The sequence below is a fragment of the Mustelus asterias genome, unplaced genomic scaffold, assembly GCF_964213995.1.
Source record: "Mustelus asterias unplaced genomic scaffold, sMusAst1.hap1.1 HAP1_SCAFFOLD_400, whole genome shotgun sequence".
NCBI lineage: Eukaryota > Metazoa > Chordata > Chondrichthyes > Carcharhiniformes > Triakidae > Mustelus > Mustelus asterias.
In genome coordinates, this window is record NW_027590355.1 from 199,646 (window position 1) to 220,264 (window position 20,619).

General features: G+C 48.4%; 1 protein-coding gene across 1 annotated transcript in view; it reads right to left on the reverse strand.

The window, feature by feature from the left end:
* Positions 1–9,953: 9,953 nt before the first annotated feature.
* The window catches only part of LOC144486569 (uncharacterized), a 32,724-nt gene continuing 22,058 nt past the window's right edge, over positions 9,954–20,619 (reverse strand). The window contains exons 4-6 of the mRNA XM_078204625.1: positions 18,093–18,263; positions 13,693–13,956; positions 9,954–13,250 (exon numbers count right to left, since the gene is read on the reverse strand). Of these exons, the coding sequence (XP_078060751.1) occupies positions 12,909–13,250; positions 13,693–13,956; positions 18,093–18,263 (777 nt within the window). The 3' untranslated portion in view covers positions 9,954–12,908. The remainder of the gene's footprint in view (positions 13,251–13,692; positions 13,957–18,092; positions 18,264–20,619) is intronic.

Genomic DNA, 20,619 nt, shown 5'->3' on the forward strand with positions numbered 1-20,619 from the left:
GCTGAGGGGAAAGACCTGATTAGAGGTCGACAAAATGATGAGAGGCACAGACAGGGTGGACAGTCAGAGGCTTTTTCCCAGGGTCGAGGTGTCAATTACAAGGGGGCACCGGTTCAAGGTGAGAGGGGGGAAAGTTTAAGGGAGATGTGTGGGGGAGGTTTTTCACACAGAGAGTGGTGGGTGCCTGGAACCCGCTGCCAGAGGAGGTGGTGGAAGCAGGCACATTAACAACATTTAAGAGGCATCTGGATGGGTCCATGGATAGGGAGGGAATAGAGGGATACGGACCGAGTAAGGGCAGAGGGTTTTTTTTAGTTGAGTTAGGGCGTCATGACCAGCACGGGCTTGGAGGGCCGAAGGGCCTGTTCTTGTGCTGTACTGTTCTTTGTTCTTTGTTAATGATGTGGAGATGCCGGTGTTGGACTGGGGTAAACACAGTAAGAAGTCTCACAGCACCAGGTTAAAGTCCAACAGGTTTATTCAGTAGCTTTTATTTGGTGACTTTTGCTACCAAATAAACCTGTTGGACTTTAACCTGGTGTTGTGAGACTTCTTACTTTGTTAATGAGGCAGGTCAGCACTAAAGGCAGCAGAGTTTTCCCAGTGTTGCAATCCCTCATCCTGGTTCCTCCACAATCTCTTTTAAACGGTGATAATTACACAGCTCATTCATCGACTCTACAGAGATATGAGAAAAGTTCATACTGAGAAAGATCAAACAGGATTCCCAGTGCTGATCCCTATCCAACATTCCCTCTTCCAGGTGTCAGCGAGGCTCAATGGAATTGTGGAATTAAATATCATTTCAGTTTCCTGGGAGAGCAGATGAAAAGGAATTGGAAACTATTGCAGACACTTTGCAGAATAGTGCAGACAGTGTTGGGGTTCCCCGATACTGTGTCACAGCAGGTAGCTGGAGTAATGCTGATATCCCACACACACCTGGAGATAAACCCAAAACTCCACATTGAATCTTAAATATTCCTCAGCTAAATATTGAAACAGATAACTCACCATTTTCAGTTGGAATGCCTCTACAGTCCCGTCTGTTTCTCTCCTATATCTGGCAGCTCAGATATTGATAAACCGGTTTCAATTATGATGCTTCATTATTTAATTAATTGTTTTACTGTCATCAGTGCATCATTATCATTGGAAGATTCCCAAACACCCACAGCCCACAGAGAAACACCTGGAGCATAGAAACGGATAATATGGAATAAATACCAGGATCTGGGAGGAACTCCAGTGTGGTCAGTGATCCAGTATTCAGGGTCTGTGGGGGTCTAATTCTCTCTTTGTACAATGTTACTAGTACAGCTTTGGAATGTTGAAATGTTAGTTTCTGTCTCTCTCCCCTGATCCATGACATCAATTGTGTTTTTTGATTGAGATTCACATTCCACATCCTGATGGGACAGGAGTGCATTGGCTGCTTGGTTGGTTGGGGAACAGGTTTGTCACTGGCAAAGATCACCAGGTTATTTAGTTCCTGGAATGTGTTGAGATAGTTAAATCTGCGCTCACTCACAGTACAACGTGCCTATAATGTCAACCCATGAATAAATAGGTGGTCCGTGTGGAACTCATCTTCCTCGCCCTGGCTGCATCGCTGTCATCGTTGACCACACTGTCCTCCTCCAGCCCCCTCCCCTCCATCATCCAGCTGCTTCCATTCCTATCCATCCGGCTGTAGCCAAACACCAGAAATGCCTTCACTTCCTGTATCCTGGCCATTATGTCTATTGTACCCTCAAGGATTGACTCCTGACCACCCACCTTTCAGTGACATCACCAGAAAACGTATCAAATTACAAATGTACGTGAATGACACCCAGGTCTATATCACCAACAATTCTCTCCATTCCTCTCCCCTCCACTGTTGGGTTGCCTGTCTGACACCCAGTGGGTGAAATGTCTAAACTCCTGTAGACAGCGCTGCTCCTCAAGGAAACATTGTGCTGGGAACATTTTTTTATGATACAGAAAGAATGTTCCTGATGGTAGGGGGAAGTCCAGAACTAGGGGCTATAGTTTGAGGATGAGGGGTAAACCTTTTGGGACTGAGGTGAGGAGAAATCTCTTCACCCAGAGGGTGCTGAATGTGTGGAATTCACTCCCAACTAATGTAGTTGAGACCAAAACATTGTCTGATTTCAAGAAGAAATGAGATGTAGCTCTTGGGGCTGAAGGGATCGAGGGATATGGGGAGAAGGCGGAATCAGGCTATTGAGTTCAGCCATGATCAGAATGAATGGGGGAGCAGGCTCGAAGGGCTGAATGGCCTCCTTCTCCTCGTTTCTCGGGTTCGATGACACAGTTTCCCAATGGCTCAGTCCCACGTCCTGGCCACCAGGTGGAGCCCGGCAACCGGAAAATAATTTGTTTATTCCGAGGCTTACGTTGCTGGTCACCTCACGACAAGAAGGATGTGGAAGCGCTGGAAAGAGTGCAGAGGAGATTTACCAGGATGCTGCCTGGTTTGGAGGGTAGGTCTTATGAGGAAAGGTTGAGGGAGCTTGGGCTGTTTTCTCTGGAGCGGAGGAGATTGAGGGGAGACTGAATCGAGGTTTATAAAATGATGAAGGGGATAGATAGAGTGAATGTTCAAAGACTATTTCCTCGGGTGGATGGAGCTATTACAAGGGGGCATAACTATAGGATTCATGGTGGGAGATATAGGAAGGATGTCCGAGGTAGGTTCTTTACTCAGAGAGTGGTTGGGGTGTGGAATGGACTGCCTGCAGTGATAGTGGAGTCAGACACTTTAGGAACATTTAAGCGGTTATTGGATAGGCACATGGAGCACACCAGGATGATAGGGAGTGGGATAGCTTGATCTTGGTTTCAGATAAAGCTCGGCACAACATTGTGGGCCGAAGGGCCTGTTCTGTGCTGTACTGTTCTATGTTCTATGTTTAGTTTTTGATCCATTCAACATTCCTCAATTCATGTTAATATATTACCCCTAATCCCCTGAGTACTGGTGTGTGTTTTTAAATATTCGCACCTTGCGGTGCTGCCCGCAAGCCGATGGATAAATCCAGCCCCAGGGTCCCTGTTCAGGCACTAACTTTAATACAATACCAAATAGTTCAGTTTGTCATGACCCGCCCAACACTGCAGAGAAAGGTGCGGGATTGGAATCGAAACATCGCAATTCACTCGCGATGTAAACTGACACTGAGTAACCTGAGATGGGCGTGCCCAGTTTATAGAAAATCACAAACAATTATTCGGAGTTAATTACTGAAATGTGACTGAAGATGAATTCAGCGCCTGACCAGGTAGCAACAGCAATCTAACAAGAGGCTAACTGGGGAAGAATGTTGGCCCTGACAACTGCATTGACAACTGCTGGAGCGGCACGGTGGCTAGCGCTGCTGTCTTACAGCAGCAGGGACCTGGGTTCGATTCCCGGTTTGGGTTACTGTCTGTGTGGAGTCTGCACATTCTCCCCGTGTCTGCGTGGGTTTCCTCCGGGTGTTCCGGTTTTCTCTCACATTCTGAAAGACTGTGCTGGTTAGGGTGCATTGCGCCAGAGTGTGGCGACGAGTGAGTTGAAACGCGACTGAAGATGAATTCAGCACCTGACCAGGTAGCGACGGCAATCTAACAAGTGGCTGACTGGGCAAGAATGTTGGCCCAGACAACTGCCTTGCTGGGGCGGCACGGTGGCACAGTGGTTAGCGCTGCTGCCTCACAGCGCCAGGGACCCAGCTTCGCATTCCCAGCTTGGGTCACTGTCTGTCTGGAGTCTGCATGTTCTCCCCGTGTCTGCGTGGGTTTCCTCCGGGTTCTCTGGTTTCCTCCTACAGTCTGAAAGGCTGTGCTGGTTAGGGTGCATTGTCCTGAACAGGCGCCGGACTGTGGCGACTTGGGGAATTTCACAGTAACTTCATTGCAGTGTTAATGTAAGCCTTACTTGTGACACTAATATATAAACTTTACTTTACTTTGTCCACCCGACAATCCAGAGCTCCCTCAGTGGCCAATGTCTGCCTGAATTATAAGGTCAATTCCCAGAGTGGGGGCTCAAACCCACAACCTTCTGACTTGGAAACCATTAATGGAGTTAGCGAGGGTGGGCGCTGTTTGTGAATAGTTTATATTCCTGCCCCTGGATGATGGCTTCTGTAGTTAGAAAATAATTGATGAGATATGTTAGGGAAATATCTGAAACATTAATAAAATGCTCCATCCAAGAACAACAAACAAAGAACAAAGAACAATACAGCACAGGAACAGGCCCTTCGGCCCTCCAAGCCCACGCCGCTCCCCGGTCCAGGATTGAATCCTGAATCCAGGATCCCCGCCCAATTTTCCAGCCTATCTACATACCAATATCCTATCCACCGAGCTGTCCCTCACAGCTACGATGCTTTGTTCATTACAACCTATTAACTCACCCCCACCCCCCCATTCCAGACCATGTGATCTCCAGGGAGAGGCGAAACCCCAGAGTGAAAAACCCCAGGGCCAATATGGGGAAAAAAAATCTGGGAAATTCCTCTCCGACCCCCTGAGGCGATCGAAACGAGTCCAGGAGATCACAATGGCCCTGATCGGAAAATGCTTCCCAACCCTAGTCATTTCCACTTCCACGAACACCATATGAATTCCCTGCCCCCGAGACAGGTTCCCAACTATCCGCAGTCTCGCTCTGTCCTGGCACCAGCAAGATGATCATAGAATGAAGCCTTGAAACGAGAAACCAGGAACAATTAGCCCGCGCCGCTCCCTGGTCCAAACTAGACCACTCTTTTGTATCCCTCCATTCCCACTCCGTTCATATAGCTGTCTAGATAAGTCTTAAACGTTCCCAGTGTGTCCGCCTCCACCACCTTGCCCGGCAACACATTCCAGGCCCCCACGACCCTCTGTGTGAAATATGTCCTTCTGATATCTGTGTTAAACCTCCCCCCCTTCACCTTGAACCTATGACCCCTCGTGAACGTCACCACCGACCCGGGGAAAAGCTTCCCACCGTTCACCCTATCTATGCCTTTCATAATTTTATACACCTCTATTAAGTCTCCCCTCATCCTCCGTCTTTCCAAGGAGAACAACCCCAGTTTCCCCAATCTCTCCTCATAACCAAGCCCCTCCATACCAGGCAAAATCCTGGTAAACCTCCTCTGTACTCTCTCCAAAGCCTCCACGTCCTTCTAGTAGTGTGGCGACCAGAACTGGACGCAGTATTCCAAATGCGGCCGAACCAACGTTCTAAACATCTGCAACATCAGACCCCAACTTTTATACTCTATGCCCTGTCCTATAAAGGCAAGCATACCATATGCCTTCTTCACCACCTTCTCCACCTGTGACGTCACCTTCAAAGATCTGTGGACTTGCACACCCAGGTCCCTCTGCGTCTCTACACCCTTTATGGTTCTTCCATTTATCGTGTAGCTCCTCCCTACATTATTCCCACCAAAATGCATCACTTCGCATTTATCAGGATTGAACTCCATCTGCCATTTCTTTGCCCAAATTTCCAGCCTATCTATATCCTTCTGTAGCCTCTGACAATGTTCCTCACCATCTGCAAGTCCTGCCAGTTTTGTGTCGTCCGCAAACTTACTGATCACCCCAGTTACTCCTTCTTCCAGATCATTTATATAAATCACAAACAGCAGAGGTCCCAATACAGAGCCCTGCGGTACACCACTCGTCATTTATCCAGTGGATAAATGAATTTTATCACAATAAATGCTGGAGTTAGTTTGTGTCGCGATGGTTTTACAGTCCTTTTTTACTGGAAAGACGGTGGCTGAGGGGAAAGACCTGATTAGAGGTCGACAAAATGGTGAGAGGCACAGACAGGGTGGACAGTCAGAGGCTTTTTCCCAGGGTCGAGGTGTCAATTACAAGGGGGCACAGGTTCAAGGTGAGAGGGGGGAAAGTTTAAGGGAGATGTGTGGGGGAGGTTTTTCACACAGAGAGTGGTGGGTGCCTGGAACCCGCTGCCAGAGGAGGTGGTGGAAGCAGGCACATTAACAACATTTAAGAGGCATCTGGATGGGTCCATGGATAGGGAGGGAATAGAGGGATACGGACCGAGTAAGGGCAGAGGGTTTTTTTTAGTTTAGTTAGGGCGTCATGACCAGCACGGGCTTGGAGGGCCGAAGGGCCTGTTCTTGTGCTGTACTGTTCTTTGTTCTTTGTTAATGATGTGGAGATGCCGGCGTTGGACTGGGGTAAACACAGTAAGAAGTCTCACAGCACCAGGTTAAAGTCCAACAGGTTTATTCAGTAGCTTTTATTTGGTGACTTTTGCTACCAAATAAACCTGTTGGACTTTAACCTGGTGTTGTGAGACTTCTTACTTTATTAATGAGGCAGGTCAGCACTAAAGGCAGCAGAGTTTTCCCAGTGTTGCAATCCCTCATCCTGGTTCCTCCACAATCTCTTTTAAACGGTGATAATTACACAGCTCATTCATCGACTCTACAGAGATATGAGAAAAGTTCATACTGAGAAAGATCAAACAAGATTCCCAGTGCTGATCCCTATCCAACATTCCCTCTTCCAGGTGTCAGCGAGGCTCAATGGAATTGTGGAATTAAATATCATTTCAGTTTCCTGGGAGAGCAGATGAAAAGGAATTGGAAACTATTGCAGACACTTTGCAGAATAGTGCAGACAGTGTTGGGGTTCCCCGATACTGTGTCACAGCAGGTAGCTGGAGTAATGCTGATATCCCACACACACCTGGAGATAAACCCAAAACTCCACATTGAATCTTAAATATTCCTCAGCTAAATATTGAAACAGATAACTCACCATTTTCAGTTGGAATGCCTCTACAGTCCCGTCTGTTTCTCTCCTATATCTGGCAGCTCAGATATTGATAAACCGGTTTCAATTATGATGCTTCATTATTTAATTAATTGTTTTACTGTCATCAGTGCATCATTATCATTGGAAGATTCCCAAACACCCACAGCCCACAGAGAAACACCTGGAGCATAGAAACGGATAATATGGAATAAATACCAGGATCTGGGAGGAACTCCAGTGTGGTCAGTGATCCAGTATTCAGGGTCTGTGGGGGTCTAATTCCCTCTTTGTACAATGTTACTAGTACAGCTTTGGAATGTTGAAATGTTAGTTTCTGTCTCTCTCCCCTGATCCATGACATCAATTGTGTTTTTTGATTGAGATTCACATTCCACATCCTGATGGGACAGGAGTGCATTGGCTGGTTGGTTGGTTGGGGAACAGGTTTGTCACTGGCAAAGATCACCAGGTTATTTAGTTCCTGGAATGTGTTGAGATAGTTAAATCTGCGCTCACTCACAGTACAACGTGCCTATAATGTCAACCCATGAATAAATAGGTGGTCCGTGTGGAACTCATCTTCCTCGCCCTGGCTGCATCGCTGTCATCGTTGACCACACTGTCCTCCTCCAGCCCCCTCCCCTCCATCATCCAGCTGCTTCCATTCCTATCCATCCGGCTGTCGCCAAACACCAGAAATGCCTTCACTTCCTGTATCCTGGCCATTATGTCTATTGTACCCTCAAGGATTGACTCCTGACCACCCACCTTTCAGTGACATCACCTGAAAACGTATCAACTTACAAATGTACGTGAATGACACCCAGGTCTATATCACCAACAATTCTCTCCATTCCTCTCCCCTCCACTGTTGGGTTGCCTGTCTGACACCCAGTGGGTGAAATGTCTAAACTCCTGTAGACAGCGCTGCTCCTCAAGGAAACATTGTGCTGGGAACATTTTTTTATGATACAGAAAGAATGTTCCTGATGGTAGGGGGAAGTCCAGAACTAGGGGCTGTAGTTTGAGGATGAGGGGTAAACCTTTTGGGACTGAGGTGAGGAGAAATCTCTTCACCCAGAGGGTGCTGAATGTGTGGAATTCACTCCCAACTAATGTAGTTGAGACCAAAACATTGTCTGATTTCAAGAAGAAATGAGATGTAGCTCTTGGGGCTGAAGGGATCGAGGGATATGGGGAGAAGGCGGGATCAGGCTATTGAGTTCAGCCATGATCAGAATGAATGGGGGAGCAGGCTCGAAGGGCTGAATGGCCTCCTTCTCCTTCTCGTTTCTCGGGTTCGATGACACAGTTTCCCAATGGCTGAGTCCCACGTCCTGGCCACCAGGTGGAGCCCGGCAACCGGAAAATAATTTGTTTATTCCGAGGCTTACGTTTCTGGTCACCTCACTACAAGAAGGATGTGGAAGCGCTGGAAAGAGTGCAGAGGAGATTTACCAGGATGCTGCCTGGTTTGGAGGGTAGGTCTTATGAGGAAAGGTTGAGGGAGCTAGGGCTGTTTTCTCTGGAGCGGAGGAGATTGAGGGGAGACTGAATAGAGGTTTATAAAATGATGAAGGGGATAGATAGAGTGAATGTTCAAAGACTATTTCCTCGGGGTGGATGGAGCTATTACAAGGGGGCATAACTATAGGATTCATGGTGGGAGATATAGGAAGGATGTCCGAGGTAGGTTCTTTACTCAGAGAGTGGTTGGGGTGTGGAATGGACTGCCTGCAGTGATAGTGGAGTCAGACACTTTAGGAACATTTAAGCGGTTATTGGATAGGCACATGGAGCACACCAGGATGATAGGGAGTGGGATAGCTTGATCTTGGTTTCAGATGAAGCTCGGCACAACATTGTGGGCCGAAGGGCCTGTTCTGTGCTGTACTGTTCTATGTTCTATGTTTAGTTTTTGATCCATTCAACATTCCTCAATTCATGTTAATATATTACCCCTAATCCCCTGAGTACTGGTGTGTGTTTTTAAATATTCGCACCTTGCGGTGCTGCCCGCAAGCCGATGGATAAATCCAGCCCCAGGGTCCCTGTTCAGGCACTAACTTCAATACAATACCAAATAGTTCAGTTTGTCATGACCCGCCCAACACTGCAGAGAAAGGTGCGGGATTAGCAATCGAAACATCGCATTTCACTCGCGATGGAAACTGACACTGAGTAACCTGAGATGAGCGTGCCCAGTCTATAGAAAATCACAAACAATTATTCGGAGTTAATTACTGAAATGTGACTGAAGATGAATTCAGCGCCTGACCAGGTAGCAACAGCAATCTAACAAGAGGCTAACTGGGGAAGAATGTTGGCCCTGACAACTGCCTTGACAACTGCTGGAGCGGCACGGTGGCTAGCGCTGCTGTCTTACAGCAGCAGGGACCTGGGTTCGATTCCCGGTTTGGGTTACTGTCTGTGTGGAGTCTGCACATTCTCCCCGTGTCTGCGTGGGTTTCCTCCGGGTGTTCCGGTTTTCTCCTGCATTCTGAAAGACTGTGCTGGTTAGGGTGCATTGCGCCGGAGTGTGGCGACGAGTGAGTTGAAACGCGACTGAAGATGAATTCAGCACCTGACCAGGTAGCGACGGCAATCTAACAAGTGGCTAACTGGGCAAGAATGTTGGCCCAGACAACTGCCTTGCTGGGGCGGCACGGTGGCACAGTGGTTAGCGCTGCTGCCTCACAGCGCCAGGGACCCAGCTTCGCATTCCCAGCTTGGGTCACTGTCTGTCTGGAGTCTGCACATTCTCCCCGTGTCTGTGTGGGTTTCCTCCGGGTGCTCTAGTTTCCTCCCACAGTCTGAAAGACTGTGCTGGTTCGGGTGCATTGTCCTGAACAGGCGCCGGACTGTGGCGACTTGGGGAATTTCACAGTAACTTCATTGTAGTGTTTATGTAAGCCTTACTTGTGACTTCCTCCTGCTCCTCATCCTTCCTCCTGCTCCAATCCACAATTCCACAACTCCAATCCCCTTCCCTCCTCCCCTGACTCTCAGTAGGCTGCAGTCCCGCACCCTCCAGTATCTCACCAGAGTGTGGACAGAATCGACAACTCTGAGGACACCGGGGGTACTGTTAGTTTGCAATAAATCCCCAATTGTGAATTCAAGCAGGTTCCACCAGACTTTCACAATCCGGCAAGAATCAACACTTCAAATGGTAAATGCAAAAGCTTTATTCACTATTAAAGGACAGAAAGATAACAAGTTAAAAAGATAAAAAGGCGTAATATAATTAACAGCAATGAACAGTAAGAGGAGAAAGTTTAACTTGAACAATCAAACAGACTTTCCTCGGTTGCTCAGTCTGAAGGTGTGAAGTGATAATTCCAAAACCTGAATAACACGAGAACAAAATGGCCACTCCAAACCTTCATTTTTACCCCCGTCACTCACACTCTCTTCACTCAAATTAGCCCAAGGGTTGCCCAATAATTGGGTCATTTAACCATCTGCTGATGAATAATTGGCGCCGATTCCCACTTGCTTTTTTTAAAGCTTAACGTTTATTTATTAGTGTCACAACTAGGCTTACATTAACACTGCAATGAAGTTACTGTGAAAATCCCCTAGTCGCCACACTCCGGCGCCTGTTCGGGTACACCGAGGAAGAATTTAGCATGGTCAATGCACCTAACCTACACATCTTTGGACAATTGAGCAAGGGGCAATTTAGCATGGCCAATCCACCTAACCCGCACATAGAGTCATCGAGTCATAGAGGTTTACAGCATGGAAACAGGCCCTTCGGCCCAACTTGTCCATGCCGCACTTTCTTTTTTAAAACCCCTAAGCTCATCCCAATTGCCCGCATTTTGCCCATATCACTCTATACCTATCGTACCCATGTAACTATCTAAATGCTTTTTAAAAGACAAAATTGTACCCGCCTCTACTACTACCTCTGGCAGCTTGTTCCAGGCATTCACCACCCTTTGTGTGAAAAAATTGCCCCTCTGGACACTTTTGTATCGCTCCCCTCTCACCTTAAACCTATGCCCTCTAGTGTTAGACTCCCCTACCTCTGGGAAAAGATATTGACTATCTAGATAGCTGATTTGTGCCCCTCATTATTTTATAGACATTATAAGATCACCCCTCAGCCTCCTACACTCCAGAGAAAAAAGTCCCAGTCTATCCAGCCTCTCCTTTCACTCAATCCATCAAGTCACAGTAGCATCCTGGTAAATCTTTTCTGAACTCTTTCTAGTTTAATAATATCCTCTCAAGAATAGGGTGAACAGAATTGCTCACAGTATTCCAAGTGTGGCCTTACCAATGTCTTGTACAACTTCAACAAGACGTCCCAACTCCTGTATTCAATGTTCTGACCGATGAAACCAAGCATGCCGAATGCCTTTTTCACCACTCTGTCCACCTGTGAACCTAAGTCATCTTTCAGACCGTGGGAGGAAACTGGAGCACCTGGAGGGAACCCACGCAGACACGGGGAGAACGTGCAGACTCCACACAGACAGTGACCCAAGTCAGGAATCGAACCCGGGTCCCTGGCGCTGTGAGGCAGGAGTGCTAACTACTGTGCCACCGTGCCTCCCATGCATCTCCTGGTGTTTTAATGCAAATGCTTGCTAAAAAATGAGACTATTTGAATCAGGCCCCATTCCTTTTCCAACTGAGTGTAATTTGCCAAGGGTGCGAAAGTTTGGAGTTTAGCCACTTACAATTTTCATCATTTATGACTAATGTATTTAAAATCAAGCATTAATTATGTGTAATTATAAAATGTAAAAGATTATAAACTTTGTGTTACAGATTATATTCCCAGCCTTTCGAATAGATCTATTGATTAATTGCTTATTCTTTAATTGTCTCAGAATTAAGGCTCTTCACTTTACGAATCTGGCTGGTTTCCAGTAATGCAGTAACTGCGGGTTGCTCTCGGCCTACCTCCTGCTCCAATCCACACTTCCACAACTCCCATCCCCTTCCCTCCTCCCCTGACTCTCAGTCCCGCACCCTCCAATATCTCACCAGGGTGTGGACAGGATGGACAACTCTGAGAGCCTCACAATTATCCTCACACTTCACACACTCCTGTCGGAGTCACTGGAGAGCAGTCGGGAACTGGAAGCGTGACTGCTTCCCCGCTGCCACCCCCCCCCCCCCCCCTTTCGCTGTCCCGGGAGCTGGGGTGGGTTGAGTGAGCCGCTCTGTCCAAGCTTTAGCACTCACCTGATGAAGGAGCGGCGCTCCGAAAGCTCGTGCTACCAAATAAACCTGTTGGACTTTAACCTGGTGTTGTGAGACTTCTTACTGTCCCAGTTTGAGCAGGCTGGTCCATCCACTCAGCTGCTGGGAGCAACACTGAAGTGTAAAGTGGGAGTTGCTGCTGGATCGAGGACGTGAGTTACCCCCAGACTGGAATCAATCTCAGCTCCTTCAGTCGGTGCAGCCCCTGAACCTAAGCTCAGAGAAACTCTGCCCATCACCCAGTGTTAGACAGTTCATTAACAGAGTTAATATATTGCACGCTGGTTAGTGAGAGGTCACCTTCTAACTAAACAAACCCTTTGGGATTTTTACATGAAGAATCGGATAGATTATTAGAAGAAAATGATGCTAAAAGAGCACAGGGAGATCCCATTGCACAGCACAGAGCGTGATGCCTTTAGCAGCGGAATAGCAGCATGTACTGGGTCCCACGGGGCTGGACTTTGCATCGTCGGGATGGGGAGTTGAGGGGGTAAATTGAGGTAAATTGCACTCAGTGACCCCGAGTAGTCACCTCACAATATTCCCCTTTAGAGAGTGTGCGAGTCCCATCACAGATGAACGGGAAGCTCCAATGAGTTGCTGGTTTCAGTGGGGGGGGGGGGGGGGGGGCAGTCGGAGCCCCTCTACCTGATGGGGGTGGGATTGGGGGACGGGGGGGGGGGGGGAGGTAGGAAACTGAACCCCGGAGTTGTTGCTTCCATTGTATTGTATCCCAATGGGTGGTAAATGTCAATGCCCCTGAGGAGGGCATTAAATCAAACATAAAATTAATAGGATTAATAAATCTCGAATTAAATGGCTTCAAATTTGGATTTTTCAACGAATGATATAAATGGCAAGATTCTTGGCCGAGCCCAGTGACACCGTTCAATGTTGATTCAAACACCCATTCGTGCGGCAGCTTTTGTCTCATTGGTAAATTTGACAAAATCTCCAGCATTCTGTGCCAGGCGTTTCACTGCATTTTCTGCCTTTTTAACTTTGTCCTCAGTGTCGAGATTAAACCATTCGGTGCCTCCGTCCAGCTTTGCTTTAAAGTCCTTCAATTCATCTTGAACCTCTTTCTCTTTCTCATTGGCGCTCACCGCTACGTGACACACAGGTATCAGTTGTCGGGGGTTTCCTGTCTGAAGTTGAGAGAGCCGCTTCTCTGGATTCTGAGAAAAACCCACTTTGTAATATGTGGTGTCCTTCTCATGGATTAAGTAGATGTGTGTAACCTGAAGGAGAGAAGGAGCTTACATTTAATCTGCAACTTTCACAATCTCCCAACATCCCCGATGTTGTACACAAACATCCCAAAGTGGCAACATGAGGAATAACAGACACAAGAGTATTGGGAGGGGTGGGAGCAGCTCTGACGTACAGTGGGGATTGGAGGTGGTGGGGGATTGGAAAAGGGTTCAGATGGGGAATTCCTGAACTGTAGCCTTTAATTGTTTTTTTTTTCATTCTGGGGGTGGGAGGAGGGTAAATATGACTGGGATAAATAAACCCAGGTTTTAATTACTACAAATTCCAATTTACCAAATGCTGAATAAAGAAACACACTTTGCAGAGTCCAGCCCAGTGACAGTGTTTGCTGCTGATTGAAACCCCCTGTGGGAGGGGAAACATGACCATCGCCACTGAACTGGGATGTCAGTTCCGGATAACACTTACCAACTCAATGCCAGGAAACACATTTGCCAAATCACGTTGCTGAGAGATCCGATACTTCTTCAATGTCTGCCGTTGAAGGTTGGAACTTTTCACTTTCTGAACAGTTTCTTCATGCTCGCTGTCGGACAGCCGTGCATGACATGCAAGCGAGGTCTTTATCCCGCAAACAGCCTCAAACTCAGCAAGCTGAGCTCTTGGATTCTCTGACCTTCCCACACAGAAATAATCAGTGCCGACCAGCTGGAACACGTAGGTGTGTACAATCTGAAGTTGAGAAAGAAGTAACATTCATAAAACACCTTCGACAATCTCCACGTCATCCAAAATTCGACAACAAACGACATCCCAAGGCAGAAACGTGAGGATAAAGGAACCCAGACCCATGAGGGGGGTATTAGGAGGGGGGGAAACTGCCTGGTCACAGGTTGGGGGGTCAATAAGGAGAATAAAAGGCAGCAATTTCTGACTTAAAATCCTGAGCCAATCAGCAAATTCAGGGAAAAGCCGAGAATCGAAGATAACCAGAAACACTTTCTCTAAACTGGGTGTAACCTCCTCACTCAGAGAAATGTCTATTTCCATAGAAGCAAAGAACTTTACAGTGCAGAAGGAGGCCATTCAGCCCATTGAGTCTGCACCGACCACATTCCCACACAGGCCCGATCCAAAGAACCCCAGCCATTTACTCTGGCTCGTCACCCTGACACCAAGGGGCAATTTAGCACAGCCCAATCCACCTAACCCGCACATCTTTCAGACTGTGGGAGGAAACTGGAGCACCCGGAGGAAACCCACGCAGACACGGGGAAAATGTGCAGACTCCGCACAGACAGTGACCCAAGCTCGGAATTGAAACTGAATCCCTGGTGCTGTGAGGCAGCAATGCTAACCACTGTGCCGCCCCATTGTCCTTCATAAAGGATGACAGTGAATCTGTGGATACTACACAGCCCGGAGGCTGCTGATAAATCCTTCCCAATATTTAACCTTTCCCTCAGGATTTTACACAAATTCCCAAACCCATTTATGTCCATCTCAAATAACCTGTCCAATCCCTTCAGCATTTTAAAATCCTCAGTCGCTCCGTCTCTGAGCCTGTGTCTGTCGAACAAGTCAAACTGGATCTGAATAATGTGGAGCCTGAATATTGCTGATTCTCCTGATCACTTTCCACTCCACACAGTCCCAGTATTCTCAGACTGTGCTTCCCCTGTCTGTACTCTCAGACTGTGCTTCCCCTGTCTGGTCTCACAGACTGGACTTCCCCTGTCTGTACTCTCAGACTGTGCTTCCACTGTCTGTACTCTCAGACTGTGCTTCCCCTGCCTGTACACTCAGACTGTGCTTCCCCTGTCTGTACTCTCAGCCTGTGCGTCCCCTGTCTGTACTCTCAGACTGTGCTTCCCCTGTCTGTACTCTCAGACTCTGCTTCTCCCTGTCTGAAAGCTCAGACTGTGCATCCCCTGTCTGTACTCTCAGACTGTGCTTCCCCTGCCTGTACTCTGAGACTGTGCCTCCCCTGTCTGTGCTCTCAGACAGTGCATCCCCTGTCTGTGCTCTCAGACTGTGCATCCCCTGTCTGTGCTCTCAGACTGTGCTTCCCCTGTCTGTACTCTCAGACTGTGCTTCCCCTGTCTGTACTCTCAGACTGTGCTTCCCCTGTCTGTATTCTCAGACTCTGCTTCCCCCTGTCTGAACGCTCAGACTGTGCTTCCCCTGTCTGTACTCTCAGACTGTGCTTCCCCTGTCTGTACTCTCAGACTGTGCTTCCCCTGTCTGTATTCTCAGACTCTGCTTCCCCCTGTCTGAACGCTCAGACTGTGCATCCCCTGTCTGTGTTCTCAGACTGTGCTTCCCCTGTCTGTACTCTCAGACTGTGCTTCCCCTGTCTGTATTCTCAGACTCTGCTTCCCCCTGTCTGAACGCTCAGACTGTGCTTCCCCTGTCTGTACTCTCAGACTGCACTTCCCCCTGTCTGTACTCTCAGACTGTGTTCCCCTGTCTGTGCTCTCAGACTGTACTTCCCCTGTCTGTAATCTCAGACTCTGCTTCCCCTGTCTGTACTCTCAGACTCTGCTTCCCCTGTCTGAAGTCTCAGAATGTGCTTCCGCCTGTCTGGACTCTCAGATGGTGTTTCCGCTGTCTGGACTCCCAGACTATGCTTCCCATGTCTGTACTCTCAGACTGTGCTTCCCCTGTCTGAACTCTCAGACTGTGCTTCCCCTGTCTGTACTCTCAGACTGTGCTTCCACTGTCTCTACTCTCAGACTGTGCTTCCACTGTCTGTACTCCCAGACTGTGCTTCCCCTGTCTGTACTCTCAGACTGTGCTTCCCATGTCTGTACTCTCAGACTGTGTTCTCCTCTCTCTGCTCTGAGACTGTGACTCCCCTGTCTGTAATCTCAGACTGTGCTTACCCTGTCTGTGCTCTCAGACCGTGCTCCCCCTGTCTGTCCTCTCAGACTGTGCTTGCCGTGTCTGTACTTTCAGACTGCAGTTCCCCTGTCTGTCGTCTCAGACTTTGCTCCCCTGTCTGTAGTCTCAAAAAACAAAGAACAGTACAGCACAGGAAACAGGCCCTTCAGCCCTCCAAGCCTGTGCCGCTCATTGGTCCAACTAGACCATTCGTTTGTATCCCTCCGTTCCCAGTCTGCTCATGTGACTATCTTAAGTCTTAAACGATGCCAGCGTGTCTGCCTCCACCACCCTACTTGGCAGCGCATTCCAGGCCCCCACCACTCTCTGTGTAAAAAACGTCCCTCTGATATCTGAGTTATATCCCGCCCCTCTCACCTTGAGCCCGTGACCCCTCGTGACCTCCAACGTGGGAAAAAGCTTCCCACTGTTCACCCTATCTATATCCTTCATAATCTTGTACACCTCAATTAGGTCTCCCCTCATTCTCCGTCTTTCCAGGGAGAACAAGCCCAGTTTACCCAATCTCTCCTCATAGCTAAGACCCTCCTTACCAGGCAACATCCTGGTAAACCTTCTCTGCACTCTCTCTAAAGCCTCCACGTCCTTCTGGTAGTGCGGCGACCAGAACTGGACGCGGTATTCCAAATGTGGCCTAACCAGCATTCTATACAGCTGCAACATCAGACCCCAGCTTTTATACTCTGTACCCCCGTCCTATAAAGGCAAGCATACCATATGCCTTCTTCACCACCTTCTCCGCCTGTGCTGCCACCTTCAAGGATTTGTGGACTTGCACACCAAGGTCCCTCTGTGTTTCTATACTCTTGATGGCTCTGCCATTTATTGTATAACTCCCCCCTACATTAGTTCTTCCAAAATGCATCACTTCGCATTTCTTCGGATTAAATTCCATCTGCCATTTCTCCGCCAAATTTTCCAGCCTATCTATATCCTGCTGTATTGTCCGACAATGCTCATCGCAATCCGCAAGTCCAGCCATCTTCGTGTCATCTGCAAACTTGCTGATAACACCAGTTACACCTTCTTCCAAATCATTTATATATATCACAAATAGCAGAGGTCCCAGTACAGAGCCCTGCGGAACACCACTGGTCACAGACCTCCAGCCGGAAAAAGACCCTTCGACTGTTATCCTCAGACTGTGCTTGCTCTGTTTGTACTCTCAGACTGTGCATCCCCTTCCTGTACTCTCAGACTGTGCTTGCTCTGTCTGTACCCTCAGACTCGGATCTCTGTAGATCGCGGCCACTTTCTGGATTTTTCTCTCTGGATCTTCTCCCAGTCGGAATTGGGTTGTGATTGGTGAAACCCATTTCACAAATAGTTCCTGTTTCCCCATTGGAGCTGGGAATTAGTAAAAGGTAATAATGATAAGAGAGTATAGGTCGATCCCAATGGACAAGGGGGCGTTTCCTTGTGCTGTAGAGTAGCAGCACGAGGGCTGGAGATAAGATTGTGGTGACCATGGGTTTAGGGGATAAATTGGGGTTGAAACCATCCAATGACCCTGGGCAGTCACCTCACAATATTCCCCTTTAGAGAGTGTGCGAGTCCCATCACAGATGAACGGGAAGCTCCAATGAGTTGCTGGTTTCAGTGGGGGGGCAGTCGGAGCCCCTCTACCTGATGGGGGTGGGATTGGGGGACGGGCAGGGGGGTGGGCTGGATCCAGCAGCTTTGATTGGGTGGGAGGTGTTGCTGAAGATATCAAATTGCCCCGAGAGGGGATGGTGGGGTGGGGTGAGGGGAAAGTATGACTGGGATAAATAAACCCAGAATTAAATTACTTCACATTGTAAAACACACTTTGCAGAGTCCAGCCCAGTGACAGTGTTTGCTGCTGATTGAAACCCCCTGTGGGAGGGGAAACCTGACCATCGCCATGGAACTGGGATGTCTGTTCCGGATAACACTAACCAACTTCATGCCCAGTATCACATTTAGCAACACATCATTGTTACCTGAGAGCTGCTCGAAATCGTGTGCAGCAAATCCAGTGAATCTGGTACTTTCTGTTTCTCAGCAACTGCTCCATCCTCGCTGCTGGGCTGTTTGGCATGTTTTGTAAGCGACAGTTTCATCAATTCACTCGCAATCTCATCAACCTGAGAATCCTCTGATCTTTGTCCACTCTGAAGTTGAGAAAGAAGTAACATTCATAAAACACCTTCCACAATCTCCACATCGTCCAAAATCCGACAACAAACGACATCCCAAGGCAGAAACGTGAGGATAAAGGAACCCAGACCCATGAGGGGGGTATTAGGAGGGGGGGAAACTGCCTGGTCACAGGTTGGGGGATCAATAAGGAGAATAAAAGGCAGCAATTTCTGACTTAAAATCCTGAGCCAATCAGCAAATTCAGGGAAAAGCCGAGAATCGAAGATAACCAGAAACACTTTCTCTGTAAACTGGGTGTAACCTCCTCACTCAGAGAAATGTCTATTTCCATAGAAGCAAAGAACTTTACAGTGCAGAAGGAGGCCATTCAGCCCATTGAGTCTGCACCGACCACAATCCCACACAGGCCCGATCCAAAGAACCCCAGCCATTTACTCTGGCTAGTCACCCTGACACCAAGGGGCAATTTAGCACAGCCCAATCCACCTAACCCGCACATCTTTCAGACTGTGGGAGGAAACTGGAGCACCCGGAGGAAACCCACGCAGACATGGGGAGAATGTGCAGACTCCACACAGACACTGACCCAAGCTAGGAATTGAAACTGAATCCCTGGTGCTGTGAGGCAGCAATACTAACCACTGTGCCGCCCCATTGTCCTTCATAAAGGATGACAGTGAATCTGTGGATACTACATAGCCCGGAGGCTGGTGATAAATCCGTCCCAATATTTAACCTTTCCCTCAGGATTTTAGACACATTCCCAATCCCATTCGTGTCCATCCCAAATAACCTGTCCAATCCCTTCAGCATTTTAAACTCCTCAGTCGCTCCGTCTCTGAGCCTGTGTCTGTCTAACAAGTCAAACTGGATCTGAATAATGTGGAGCCTGAATATTGCTGATTCTCCTGATCACTTTCCACTCCACACAGTCCCAGTATTCTCAGACTGTGCTTCCCCTGTCTGTACTCTCAGACTGTGCTTCCCCTGTCTGTACTCTCAGACTGTGCTTCCGCTGTCTCTACTCTCAGACTGTGCTTCCCCTGTCTGTACTCTCAAACTGTGCTTCCACTGTCTGTACTCTCAGACTGTGCGTCCCCTGTCTGTACTCTCAGACTGTGCTTCCGCTGTCTCTGCTCTCAGACTGTGCTTCCGCTGCCTGTGCTCTCAGACTGTGCTACCCCTGTCTGTACTCCACTGTCTGTAGTCTCAGACTGTGCTTCCATTGTCCGTACCCTCAGTCTTTCCTTCCCCTGACTGTACTCTCAGACTGTGCTTCCTCTGTCTGGACTCTCAGACTGTGCTTCCCCTGCCTGTACTCGCGGACTGTGCTCCCCATGTCTGTTCTCACAGATGTGCTTCGCCTGTCTGTACTCTCAGACTGTGCTTCCCCTGTCTTTAGTCTCAGACCGTGCTTCCCCTGTCTGTACTCTCAGACGGTGCTCCCCATGTCTGTTCTCTCAAACTCCGCTTCCCCTGTCTGTGCTCTCAGACTGTGCTACCCCTGTCTGTACTCCACTGTCTGTAGTCTCAGACTGTGCTTCCATTATCCGTACCCTCAGTCTTTGCTTCCCCTGTCTGTCCTCACAGACTGTGCTTCCCCTGACTGTACTCTCAGACTGTGCTTCCACTGTCTGTATTCTCTGACTTTGCTTCCCCAGTCTGTACTCTCAGACTGTGCCTCCCCTGTCTGTACTCTCAGACTGTGCTTCTGCTGTCTGTACTCTCAGACTGTGCCTCCCCTGTCTGTACTCTCAGACTGTGCTTCCGCTGTCTGTACTCTCAGACTGTGGTTCCCCTGTCTGTACTCTCAGACTGTGCTTCCACTGTCCGTTCTCTCGGACTGTGCTTCCCCTGTCTGTACTCTCAGACTGTGCTCCCCCTGTATGTACTCTCAGACTGTGCTTCCCTGTCTGTACTCTCAGACTGTGCTTCCCCTGTCTGTACTCTCAGACTGTGCTTCCCCCGTCTGTACTCTCAGACTGTCCTTCCCCTGCCTGTACTCTCAAACTCTGCTTCCCCTGTCTGTACTCTGACACTGTGCACCCCTTCTCTGTACTCTCGTACTGTGCTTCCCCTGTCTGTACTCTCAGACTGGACTTCACCTGTCTGTACTTTCAGACTGTGCTTCCCCTGTCTGTATTCTCAGACTGTGCTTGCTCTGTCTGTACCCCCCTGTCTGTCGTCTCAGACTGTGCTTCCCCTGTCTGTACTCTCAGACAGTGCTACCCCTGTCTGTACTCTCAGACAGTGCTTCCCCTGTCTGTATTCTCAGACTATGCTTCCATTGTCCATACTCTCAGACTGTGCTTCCTCTGTCTGTTCTATAAGACTGTCCTTCCCCTGACTGTACTCTCGGATTGTGCT